Source organism: Oncorhynchus masou, chromosome 20 (genome assembly GCF_036934945.1).
Source record: "Oncorhynchus masou masou isolate Uvic2021 chromosome 20, UVic_Omas_1.1, whole genome shotgun sequence".
Taxonomy (NCBI): domain Eukaryota; kingdom Metazoa; phylum Chordata; class Actinopteri; order Salmoniformes; family Salmonidae; genus Oncorhynchus; species Oncorhynchus masou.
In genome coordinates this window covers 11,156,477-11,170,131 of record NC_088231.1, presented here as the reverse complement: position 1 = coordinate 11,170,131, position 13,655 = coordinate 11,156,477, and the positions used below count along the sequence as shown (strand labels likewise).

Sequence of the window (13,655 nt, the reverse complement as noted above, 5' to 3'; positions counted from 1 at the left end):
AGGTTGGATGGAGAGCATTTGTGAACAGCAGTTTTCAGTTCTTTCCACAGATTCTCGATTGGATTCAGGTCTGGACTTTGACTTGGCCTTCTAACACCTGGATATGTTTATTTTTGAACCATTCCATTGTAGATTTTGCTTTATGTTTTGGATCATTGTCTTGTTGGAAGACAAATCTCCGTCCCAGTCTCAGGTCTTTTGCAGACTCCATCAGGTTTTCTTCCAGAATGGTCCTGTATTTGGCTCCATCCATCTTCCCATCAATTTTAACCATCTTCCCTGTCCCTGCTGAAGAAAAGCAGGCCCAAACCATGATGCTGCCACCACCATGTTTGACAGTGGGTATGGTGTTGTCAGGGTGATGAGCTGTGTTGCTTTTACGCCAAACATAACGTTTTGCATTGTTGCCAAAAAGTTCAATTTTGGTTTCATCTGACCAGAGCACCTTCTTCCACATGTTTGGTGTGTCTCCCAGGTGGCTTGTGGCAAACTTTAAACAACACTTTTTATGGATATCTTTAAGAAATGGCTTTCTTCTTGCCACTCTTCCATAAAGGCCAGATTTGTGCAATATATATGATTGTTGTCCTATGGACAGAGTCTCCCACCTCAGCTGTAGATCTCTGCAGTTCATCCAGAGTGATCATGGGCCTCTTGGCTGCATCTCTGATCAGTCTTCTCCTTGTATGAGCTGAAAGTTTAGAGGGACGGCCAGGTCTTGGTAGATTTGCAGTGGTCTGATACTCCTTCCATTTCAATATTATCGCTTGCACAGTGCTCCTTGGGATGTTTAAAGCTTGGGGAATCTTTTTGTATCCAAATCTGGCTTTAAACTTCTTCACAACAGTATCTCGGACCTGCCTGGTGTGTTCCTTGTTCTTCATGATGCTCTCTGCGCTTTTAACGGACCTCTGAGACTATCACAGTGCAGGTGCATTTATACGGAGACTTGATTACACACAGGTGGATTGTATTTATCATCATTAGTCATTTAGGTCAACATTGGATCATCAAATCAAATCAAATCAAATTTTATTTGTCACATACACATGGTTAGCAGATGTTAATGCGAGTGTAGCGAAATGCTTGTGCTTCTAGTTCCGACAATGCAGTAATAACCAACAAGTAATCTAACTAACAATTCCTAATCTACTGTCTTATACACAGTGTAAGGGGATAAAGAATATGTACATAAGGATATATGAGTGAGTGATGGTACAGAGCAGCATAGGCAAGATACAGTAGATGGTATCGAGTACAGTATATACATGTGAGATGAGTATGTAAACAAAGTGGCATAGTTAAAGTGGCTAGTGATACATGTATTACATAAGGATGCAGTCGATGATATAGAGTACAGTATATAGGTATGCATATGAGATGAATAATGTAGGGTAAGTAACATTATATAAGGTAGCATTGTTTAAAGTGGCTAGTGATATAGTTACAACATTTCCCATCAATTCCCATTATTAAAGTGGCTGGAGTTGAGTCAGTGTCAGTGTGTAGGCAGCATCCACTCAATGTTAGTGGTGTCTGTTTAACAGTCTGATGGCCTTGAGATAGAAGCTGTTTTTCAGTCTCTCGGTCCCAGCTATGATGCACCTGTACTGACCTCGCCTTCTGGATGATAGCGGGGTGAACAGGCAGTGGCTCGGGTGGTAGATGTCCTTGATGATCTTTATGGCCTTCCTGTAACATCGGGTGGTGTAGGTGTCCTGGAGGGCAGGTAGTTTGCCCCCGATGATGCGTTGTGCAGACCTCACTACCCTCTGGAGAGCCTTACGGTTGAGGGCGGAGCAGTTGCCGTACCAGGCGGTGATACAGCCCGCCAGGATGCTCTCGATTGTGCCTCTGTAGAAGTTTGTGAGTGCTTTTGGTGACAAGCCGAATTTCTTCAGCCTCCTGAGGTTAAAGAGGCGCTGCTGCGCCTTCTTCACGATGCTGTCTGTGTGAGTGGACCAATTCAGTTTGTCTGTGATGTGTATGCCGAGGAACTTAAAACTTGCTACTCTCTCCACTACTGTTCCATCAATGTGGATAGGGGGGTGTTCCCTCTGCTGTTTCCTGAAGTCCACAATCATCTCCTTAGTTTTGTTGACGTTGAGTGTGAGGTTATTTTCCTGACACCACACTCCCGAGGGCCCTCACCTCCTCCCTGTAGGCCGTCTCGTCGTTGTTGGTAATCAAGCCTACCACTGTTGTGTCGTCCGCAAACTTGATGATTGAGTTGGAGGCATGCGTGGCCACGCAGTCGTGGGTGAACAGGGAGTACAGGAGAGGGCTCAGAACGCACCCTTGTGGGGCCCCAGTGTTGAGGATCAGCGGGGAGGAGATGTTGTTACCTACCCTCACCACCTGGGGGCGGCCCCTCAGGAAGTCCAGTACCCAGTTGCACAGGGCGGGGTCGAGACCCAGGGTCTCGAGCTTGATGACGAGCTTGGAGGGTACTATGGTGTTGAATGCCGAGCTGTAGTCGATGAACAGCATTCTCACATAGGTATTCCTCTTGTCCAGATGGGTTAGGGCAGTGTGCAGTGTGGTTGAGATTGCATCGTCTGTGGACCTATTTGAGCGGTAAGCAAATTGGAGTGGGTCTAGGGAGTCAGGTAGGGTGGAGGTGATATGGTCCTTGACTAGTCTCTCAAAGCACTTCATGATGACGGAAGTGAGTGCTACGGGGCGGTAGTCGTTTAGCTCAGTTACCTTAGCTTTCTTGGGAACAGGAACGATGGTGGCCCTCTTGAAGCATGTGGGAACAGCAGACTGGTATAGGGATTGATTGAATATGTCCGTAAACACACCAGCCAGCTGGTCTGCGCATGCTCTGAGGGCGCGGCTGGGGATGCCGTCTGGGCCTGCAGCCTTGCGAGGGTTAACACGTTTAAATGTTTTACTCACCTCGGCTGCAGTGAAGGAGAGACCGCATTTTTCCGTTGCAGGCGGTGTCAGTGGCACTGTATTGTCCTCAAAGCGGGCAAAAAAGTTATTTAGTCTGCCTGGTCCGTGACTGAAGTATCACAGATACTCACTAAACTTCTGGAGAGAGTTTGCTGCACTGAAAGTAAAGGGGCTGAATAATTTTGCACTCCCAATTTTTCAGTTTTTGATTTGTTAAAAAAGTTTGAAATATCCAATAAATGTCGTTCCACTTCATGATTGTGTCCCACTTATTGTTGATTCTTCACAAAAAAATACAGTGTTATATCTTTATGTTTGAAGCCTGAAATGTGGCAAAAGGTCGCAAAGTTCAAGGGGGCCGAATACTTTCTCAAGGCACTGTATGTTGAGAAGTTGACGATTGAACTCCGCCGTGCACTGCAGTGCCCTCCAACGGACGTTTTTGTGCATCTGAATAGACAGGAACGCTCTGTTGTCATTTCATTTTCCTCAACTTTCCTCCACTTCCATTTCCACAGGGGGTGAAAAGCAGGGTTAAGTATTTGTAGCACTTTGAGAGGCGAAGGAAGAAACACAGTCTGTCTTCCAGTCACTGCATGGTACCAAATAGTGTGTCTTTATAGTGCAGCTTTATCCATGTATAATGTATGGCCTGTAACTGGCAGGGAAGAGCTTTCATGTGGTCAAGCAGAAGGCTAAAAGCGTCATTACCTTTTAATGGTCCTCTGCTGAGGTGCTTAACCTGCCAGGTCACTTAGGGTCGGGGGTGGGGTGAAGACGACAGGTCCCTAAACTACCGCTGTGCCCGGAGCTCTACAAAACTAATGGTGCAGAAGTGTGTGTGTTTTGGGGGGGCGGGCTGGGGGGCGGGAGTGTGTGTGTGTGTTCTCTTCATATCATCTTTACCATCACATTTTGTCCGCCTGCATACCCTGCTCCTCTACAGGTAGAAAGAGAATGAGAGAGAAGTCTCGTTTAGACAAGAAAACTTTCACGTTTACGTCTCTCTTTCTCTCTCCTCTTTGTTTTGCCAGCAGAGAGTTGCTTCCCTCAGGCGATGAGGGAACGCATCAATTCGCTGTGCGTGTGTGTGTGTGTGTGTGTGTGTGTGTGTGTGTGTGTGTGTGTGTGTGTGTGTGTGTGTGTGTGTGTGTGTGTGTGTGTGTGTGTGTGTGTGTGTGTGTGTGTGTGTCTTAAAATATAGTAAATGACCCGGTGGCTGATTTAAATTGAATCAGAGTGAAGCACACAATGTATAAGTCCTGAGAAGTAAAGGATCCTTCTTCATCAGTGTCACAGCCAGACGCTCAGAGGGGGAGGAGGGGGTAGAGGGGTGGAAGGAGGGGGTAGAGGAGTGGAAGGAGGGGGTAGAGGGGTGGAAGGAGGGGGTAGAGAGGTGGAAGGAGGGGGTAGAGGAGTGGAAGGAGGGGGTAGAGGGGGCCGGAGGGGTGCAAAGCAGCACTAGAATCACATCTCATCTGTTCTGTGTTTGTGGGTTGATTTGTTTGTTTCTGTCATCTTTACGGAACTTTTGCGGATAGTTTTCACCCCTTCAGGCTAATAAAGGTTCTGTTTGATTTCTTTTTCTTCTCCTTTAAGTGGATGTAAATTGTTTAGTGTTTTTGGGTCTGTAATGTCTTTTTGGTTACGTGTCAGACCCCAGCTGTCACCCTTGGCGTTGGATAATGAGGATCCTAATAAATCAAATAAAATCTCTGCTCTGCTATAGGTTCGTCTGGAGTGGCCCACAGCTCTGGCCATCAACCCCATGGATAATTCCATCTATGTCCTGGACAACAACGTGGTGCTGCAGATCACTGAGAACAGACAGGTGACCATCACACTCACACATAGGAACACTTCTATTACATACACAAATATGTTCATGCTGGTAGTGGGAACAATGCATGATGGGTAAGGCGAGATGGAAGGATGCACCGACACATTGGGGCTGAATAAGCCTTGGCCAAGATACTGGCCACCTCTTTGACTAGTGTTGTTGCTGTGTACCAACAGGTGCGCATCGTGGCGGGACGCCCCATGCACTGCCAGGTGCCGGGTATAGAATACACGCTGGGTAAGCGGGCGGTGCAGACCATGCTGGAGGGAGCTGCCGCCATCGCCCTCTCCTACAGTGGCGTCCTCTACATCGCCGAGACTGATGAGAAGAAGATACACCGCATCCGCCAGGTCATATAGTCCTGTAATATAGTGCAATAATATGTCATGGAATGCAAAGGAAGAGGGGAAAAGGACCAAGAACAACGTACTGTTGTATTTGCCGTTCTTGCTGGCACTGTTTTTGCAGACGGTGCCTATTTTGAATACCTTTCAATGATTGTTAATTAAGTCATTGTTTTTACCCTCGTTGCACTGATTGTAAGTGACTCTGGTTAAGAGCATTCTGCTAAATGATTCAACTTTACATGTAAATGTAGGTGTCCACGGACGGCGAGATCACACCCTTGGCCGGAGCTCTGTCCGACTGCGACTGCAAGAACGACGCCAACTGCGACTGCTACCAGACGGGCGACGGCTACGCCAAAGACGCCCGCCTCAACTCGCCCTCCTCGCTGGTCGTCTCGCCCGACGGTACGCTCTACGTGGCCGACCTGGGCAACATCCGCATCCGCGCCGTCCGCCGCAACCAACCGCCGTCTGGCTCCGCCGTGTCAGGCCCGGGCTCCTTCGAGGTGGCCTCGCCGTCGTCCCAGGAGCTCTACGTGTTTGATTCCAACGGAACCCACCAGTTCACCATGTCTCTCGTCACCGGGGACTACAAGTACAACTTCAGCTATAGCAACGAGGAGGACGTTACAGCGGTGACGGATAGTAGTGGCAACACATTGAGGATCCGCCGCGACCCCAACCGGATGCCGGTGCGGATCGTTGCCCCGGATAACCAGGTGATCTGGCTGACAATCGGGACCAATGGCGGGTTGAAGACACTGACGGCCCAGGGACAGGAGCTGGTGCTGTTCACCTACCACGGCAACAGTGGGCTGCTCGCCACCAAGACCATACAGATAGGATGGACCACCTTCTATGAGTAAGTAGTACTTACTGACCAGCAAAGACTTGGGGCTCCATTCTGACTGACTGACTGACTATCTGACTGACTATCTGACTGATTATCTGATTGACTATCTCACTAACTATCTGACTGACTATCTGATTGACTATCTGACTGACTATCTCACTAACTATCTCACTGACTATCTGACTGACTATCTCACTAACTATCTCACTGACTATCTGACTGACTATCTGACCTACTATCTCACTGACTATCTGACTGACTATCTGACTGACTATCTGACTGACTGACTGACTGACTAGCTGACTGACTATCTGACTGACTGTCTGACTGACTATCTGACTGACTGACTATCTGATTGACTATCTGATTGACTATCTGACTGACTATCTGATTGACTGACTATCTGATTGACTATCTGATTGACTATCTGACTGACTATCTGATTGACTATCTGATTGACTATCTGACTGACTATCTGACTGACTATCTGACTGACTATCTGACTGACTATCTGACTGACTATCTGACTGACTATCTGACTGACTATCTGACTGACTATCTGACTGACTATCTGACTGACTATCTGACTGATTATCTGATTGACTATCTGACTGATTATCTGATTGACTATCTGATCTGACTGACTATCTGATTGACTATCTGATTGACTATCTGATTGACTATCTGACTGACTATCTCTGACTATGACTATCTAACTGACTATCTGATTGACTATCTGACTGACTATCTGACTGACTATCTGACTGACTATCTGACTGACTATCTGACTATCTGACTGACTATCTGACTGACTATCTGACTGACTATCTGACTGACTATCTGACTGACTGACTATCTGACTGACTATCTGATTGACTATCTGACTGACTATCTGACTGACTATCTGACTGACTATCTGACTGACTGACTATCTGATTGACTATCTTATTGACTGACTATCTGATTGACTGACTATCTGATTGACTATCTGATCTGACTATCTGACTGACTATCTGATTGACTATCTGATTGACTATCTGACTATCTGACTGACTATCTGACTGACTATCTGACTGACTATCTGACTGACTATCTGACTGACTGACTGGATCTGACTGACTATCTGACTGACTATCTGACTGACTATCTGACTGACTATCTGACTGACTATCTGACTGACTATCTGACTGATTATCTCTGACTATCTGACTGACTATCTGACTGACTATCTGACTGACTATCTGATCTGACTGACTATCTGATTGACTATCTGATTGACTATCTGATGACTGACTGACTATCTGACTGACTATCTGACTGACTATCTGACTGACTATCTGATCTGACTATCTGACTGACTAGCTGACTGACTATCTATCTGACTGACTATCTGACTGACTATCTGACTGACTATCTGACTATCTGACTGACTATCTGATTGACTATCTGACTGACTATCTGACTGACTATCTGACTGACTATCTGATTGACTATCTGATTGACTATCTGACTGACTATCTGACTGACTATCTGATTGACTATCTGACTGACTATCTGACTGACTGACTATCTGACTATCTGACTATCTGACTATCTGATTGACTGACTATCTGACTGACTATCTGATTGACTATCTGACTGACTATCTGACTGACTATCTGATTGACTATCTGACTGACTATCTGACTGACTATCTGACTGACTATCTGACTGACTATCTGACTGACTATCTGACTGACTATCTGACTGACTATCTGACTGACTATCTGACTGATTATCTGATTGACTATCTGACTGACTGATTATCTGATTGACTATCTGACTGATTATCTGACTGACTATCTGACTGACTATCTGATTGACTATCTGACTGATTATCTGATTGACTATCTGACTGATTATCTGATTGACTATCTGATTGACTATCTGACTGACTATCTGACTGACTGATTATCTGATTGACTATCTGACTGACTATCTGACTGACTATCTGACTGACTATCTGATTGACTATCTGACTGATTATCCGATTGACTATCTGACTGACTATCTGACTGACTGTCTGTTTTTTTTGAGAACGCTGCTATAAGAGAAGTCTATCTCCCTCTGATGTACCCTCAGACTGTGTAAGGAAGTGTCAGTGTCCCCATTTTTGTGAGTGTCCCTTGTCCCTTAAGTCCTAACTCTTACAACACGAAGATGTCCTTCATCATCCTATATCTTCTAGTGATTGGCTGTGTGTATACTATAGAGCCAGCAGCCATCTTTTCTGCACTTCCATCTGATCAGTATTAGTAAGGCAGGGGCTGAACAATGCCTGCTCAGCAAAACCCTGTCACACACACATATACACATACACACACACACTCCCTCCCATATACACACACACCACACAACTCAGGGGAAATCTTTATATAAAACTTTCCGTTCCGTTTCACCTTGTGCTTGAACCACGTTCCAACACATGGAGGAATAGTTGTAAATTATGCAGTGTGTGTGTGTGTCATGCTTGGAGGGGAGCTCATCTGGGAGCCACACCCACTGTCACCATGGAGGAAATATGTAAAAATGGAGGGGAGGGAAAGAGAGAACAGAGGGAGGAGAGAGAGAAGAGTGCGAGACAGAGAGAGTCATAAAGTGCTTGTTACTCCCAGAGCAGACATACACCAGCAGACACAGGGCTGTCACTACATCTCTCGCTAAATGTGATAGTAGGCTAGCACTCACACACACACACACTCACACACACACACACACACACACACATACACATACACACACACACACATACATACACACACACACACACACACACACACACACACACACACACACACACACACACACACACACACACACACACACACACACACACACACACACACACACACACACACACACTGACACTGCCTCCAGGCACCAAAATAGACTCCCAGCCATAATGGGACAGCAGAGGCCCTAGTCAGCTAGGCCAGTGTGATCATTCAGCTTCTATAGCCCCAAACTTTTACCACAGAGCCCTTGCCAAAAAGACTGCCTCTGTGTCTGAACCCAAACCCTGACCCCTATCCCCTCGTACAAACCAGCAGCCATTCATACATCGTCCCCACTGTAGAACTACAGTATCCTTAAATACATGTACAAAAACAAACAAATGTTTCCTGATCTTTCTCTCAGATATAGGAGAGACACTTCAAAACAAACAAATCTGTTCCATGTAGTGAATCTGTTATTCAGTGTGTTTGTATGGGCTAATACCAGTAAAGATAAACATGTATATTTTTGGGGATACTTCAAGGGGTCTTAAAATTCAAAATCAAATAGCAAAATGTTTCTTTCTTTTCATTCTTAAAACAATTCCATATATATTTTCCTCTTTTTCTCCCCTCTCTCTCCCTCCCTCTGTCTTCTCCCCTCTCTCTCTCTCCCTCTCCCTCTGTCTTCTCCCCTCTCGTTCCCTCTGTATTCTCGCCTCGCTCTCTTTCTCTGTCTTCTCCCCTCTCTCTCCCTCTGTCTTCTCCCTTCTCTCTCTCTCTCTGCTTTCTCCCCTCTCTCTCCATCTTTCTTCTCCCTCTCTCTCCCTCTCTCTATCTTCTCTCCTCTCTCCCTTTCTCTGTCTTTTCTCCTCTTTCTCTGTCTTCTCCCCTCTCTCTCTCCCTCTCTCTGTCTTATCTCTCCTCTCTCTCTCTTCTCCCCCCTCTCTCCCTTTCTCTGTCTTCTCTCTCTCTCTCTGTCTTCTCCTCTTGCTCTGTCTCTCTCTCTCTCCCTCTGTCTGTCTCTCTCCTCTCTCTGTCTTCTCCCCTCTCTCTCCCTCTCTCTGTATTCTCCCCTCTCTCTCCCTCTCTATGTCTTCTCCCCTCTTTCTCTGTCTTCTCCCCTCTCTCTCCCTCTCTCTCTGTCTCTCCCTCTCCTCTCTCCCCCTCTCTCTGTCTTCTCTCCTCTCTCTCTCTTCTCCCCTCTCTCTCCCTTTCTCTGTCTCTCTCTCCTCTCTCTCTCTCCTCTCCTCTCTCTCTCTCTTCTCCCCTCTCTCTCTCTCCCTCTCTCTCTCTCCCTCTCTGTCTGTCTTCTCTTCTCTCTGTCTTCTCTCCTCTCTATCTCTCTATCTTCTCTCATCTCTCTATCTTCTCTCCTCTCTCTCTCTCTCTCTCTCTCCCTCTCTCTCTCTTTCTCTCTCTCTCTATCTCTGTCTTCTCTCCTCTCTCTATCTTCTCTCCTCTCTCTCTCCCTCTCTCTTTCTCTTCTTCCCCTATCTTTTTTCTTTCTTTCTTTCTCCCTCCCCCCCAGTTATGACAGTGAAGGTCGTCTAACCAACGTGACGTTCCCTACGGGGGTTGTGACCAACCTGCATGGGGACATGACCGGGGCCATCACGGTGGACATTGAGACGTCCGGCCGCGACGAGGATGTCAGCATCACCACTAACCTCTCCTCCATCGACTCCTTCTACACTCTGGTCCAGGGTAAGTAGAGGTGGGGAGGTGTGTGTGTGTGTGTGTGTGTGTGTGTGTGTGTGTGTGTGTGTGTGTGTGTGTGTGTGTGTGTGTGTGTGTGTGTGTGTGTGTCTGTGTCTGTGTGTGTGTGTGTGTGTGTGTGTGTGTCTGTCTGTGTCTGTCTCAACTTTGTGAATACCAGTCATGAATTTTAATGAGCCACATTGATAACCAACAGCATTGATTAGTCGAACGTCAACACAATACTAATGACTTCACCAATTACTCAATGGGCATTAATCCCTGATCCCCTTTCATTATTAAAGAGGTCATAAAATAAAGACAGCTCAGAGATCAATATACTTAATCATACAACAGTAACTGTCTGTTTGTAGACAGAGGAGTGGAGTGGAAAGGAGAAGAGAGGACAGGGGAGGAGAAGAGAAGAGCAGAGGAGAAGAGAAGAGAGGAGATAAAATAAGAGGAGAAGAGAGGAGAGGAAATGATAGGAGAGGCAAGGGAGAGGAAATTACAGGAGAGCAGAGGACAGGAGAGGAGGAGAGGAGAGGAGAGGAAATGAGATTGGAGAGGAGGAGAGGAGGAGAGCAGATGATAGGAAAGGAGAGGAGAGGAGAGGATAGAAGGAGAGAGGAGAGGAGTTGAGAGGAGGAGAGGAGAGGAAAGGATAGAATATGAGGAGAAAGGAGAGGAGAGGAGGAGAGCAGAGGAGATGAGAGGAGGGGAGCAAAGGAGAGGAAAGGACAGATGATAGGAAAGGAGAGGAGAAAGGAGAGGAGAGGATAGGAGGAGAGGAGGAGAGGAGAGGATGAGAGGAAAGGAGAGGAGGACAGGAGAGGAGAGGAAAGGAGAGGAGAGGACAGGAGAGAGAGGAGGAGAGGAGAGGATAGGAAAGGATAGAATTGGAGGGGAGATGAGAGGAGAGAGCAAAGGAGAGGAGGAGAGGAGAGGGACAGGAGAGGGAGAGCAGGATAGGAAAGGAGAGAGGAAGAGGAGAGAGGAGAAGGGAGGAAAGGATGAGGAGAAAGGGGAGGAGAAAGGAGGAGGAGGAGATAGGAAGAGGAGAGGAGAGGAGAAGGAGGAGAGGAGAAGGAAAGGAGAGAAGAGGATAGGAGGAGAAAGGAGAGGAGGAGTGCAGAGGAGAGAAGATGAGAGGAAATGACAGGATAGGAGGAGAAAGGAGAAGAGAGGAGAGGAGGAGGAGAGGAGAGGAAAGAGGAGGAGAAAGGAGAGGAGGAGTGCAGAGGAGAGAAGATGAGAGGAAATGACAGGATAGGTAGGAGAAAGGAGAGGAGAGGAGAGGAGGAGAGCAGATGAGAGGAGAGGATAGGAGGAGAGAAGGAGTGCAGGGAGAGAAGATGAGAGAAATGACAGAGGAGAGAAGATGAGAGGAAAGAGCAGGATAGGAGGAGAGGAGAAAGGAGAGGAGATTAGAGGAGAGGGAGGAGGAGGCAGAGGAGATGAGGACAGGAAAGGAGAGGAGAAAGGAGAGGGAGAGGGATAGGAGGAGAAAGGAGAGGAGGAGAGCAGAGGGAGATGAGGAGGAAAGGAGAGGAAAGGACAGGAAAGGGAGGAGAGGAGGAGGGAGAGGAGGAGTTGAGAGGAGGAGAGGAAAGGGAATGAGGGAGAGGAGAGGAGAGGAGGAGAGATAGGAGATGAAAGGGGAGCAAATGAGATGAGAGGAGAGGAGGAAGGGGAGGAAGGGAGGAGATAAGAGGAAAGGATAGGAGGAGAAAGGAGAGGAGGAGTGCAGAGGAGAGAAGATGAGAGGAAATGACAGGATAGGAGGAGAAAGGAGAAGAGAGGAGAGGATAGGATAGGAAAGGAGAGGAGAGGAAAGGATAGGAGGAGAAAGGAGAGGAGGAGTGCAGAGGAGAGAAGATGAGAGGAAATGACAGGATAGGTAGGAGAAAGGAGAGGAGAGGAGAGGAGGAGAGCAGATGAGAGGAGAGGATAGGAGGAGAAAGGAGAGGAGGAGTGCAGAGGAGAGAAGATGAGAGGAAATGACAGGATAGGAGGAGAGGAAATGAGATTAGAGGAGAGGAGAGGAGGAGAGCAGATGATAGGAAAGGAGAGGAGAAAGGAGAGGAGAGGATAGGAGGAGAAAGGAGAGGAGGAGAGCAGAGGAGATGAGAGGAAAGGACAGGAGAGGAAAGGAGAGGAGAGGAGGAAAGGATAGAATAGGAGGGGAGATGAGAGGAGAGGAGGAGAGCAAAGGAGAGGAGAGGGAAGGACAGGAGAGGAGGAGAGAGGACAGGAGAGGAGAGGAGGAGAGCAGAGGATAGGAAAGGAGAGGAGAGGAGAGGATAGGAGGAGAGAGGAGAGGAGTTGAGAGGAGGAGAGGAGAGGAAAGGATAGAATATGAGGAGAAAGGAGAGGAGAGGAGGAGAGCAGAGGAGATGAGAGGAGGGGAGCAAAGGAGAGGAAAGGACAGGAGAGGAGAGAGGAGAGGATAGGAAAGGAGAGGAGAGGATAGGATAGGAAAAGGAGATGAGAGGAGATGAGAGGAAAGGAGAGAAGAGGAAAGGATAGGAGGAGAAAGGAGAGGAGGAGTGCAGAGGAGAGAAGATGAGAGGAAATGACAGGATAGGAGGAGAAAGGAGAAGAGAGGAGAGGATAGGATAGGAAAGGAGAGGAGAGGAAAGGATAGGAGGAGAAAGGAGAGGAGGAGTGCAGAGGAGAGAAGATGAGAGGAAATGACAGGATAGGTAGGAGGAGAAAGGAGGAGGAGAGGAGAGGAGGAGGAGCAGGATGAGAGGAGGAGAGGATAGGAGGAGAAAGGAGAGGAGGAGTGCAGAGGAGAGAAGATGAGAGGAAATGACAGGATAGGGAGGAGAGGAAATGAGATTAGAGGAGAGGAGAGAGGAGGAGAGCAGATGATAGGAAAGGAGAGGAGAAAGGAGAGGAGAGGATAGGAGGAGAAAGGAGAGGAGGAGAGCAGAGGAGATGAGAGGAAAGGACAGGAGAGGAGAGAGGAGGAGAGGGATAGGAAAAAGGAGAGGAGAGGAGGAGGGGAGATAGGATAGGGAAAGGAGAGAGATGAGAAGATGAGGAGAAGAAAGGACAGGAGAGGACAGTAAAGGAGGAGAGGAGAGGAGAAGAGAGAGGAGAGCAAAGAGAGGAGAGAAAGGAGAGAGGAAGAGGAGAGGAGAGGAGAGGGAGGAGAGGAGAGGAGAGGAGGGAGAGGAGGAGGAGAGGAGAGAGCAGAGGAGATGAGATGAGATGAGATGAGATGAGATGAGATGAGATGAGATGAGATGAGATGA

General features: G+C 47.5%; 1 protein-coding gene across 2 annotated transcripts in view; it reads left to right on the top strand.

Moving 5' to 3' along the window:
• LOC135506975 (teneurin-3-like) overlaps positions 1–13,655 on the top strand; it is a 425,857-nt gene that overhangs the window by 394,263 nt on the left and 17,939 nt on the right. For both annotated transcript variants that reach the window (XM_064926416.1, XM_064926417.1), the window contains 4 exons: positions 4,631–4,732; positions 4,918–5,091; positions 5,340–5,950; positions 10,226–10,401. In XM_064926416.1, coding sequence (XP_064782488.1) covers positions 4,631–4,732; positions 4,918–5,091; positions 5,340–5,950; positions 10,226–10,401 — 1,063 coding nt within the window. The remainder of the gene's footprint in view (positions 1–4,630; positions 4,733–4,917; positions 5,092–5,339; positions 5,951–10,225; positions 10,402–13,655) is intronic.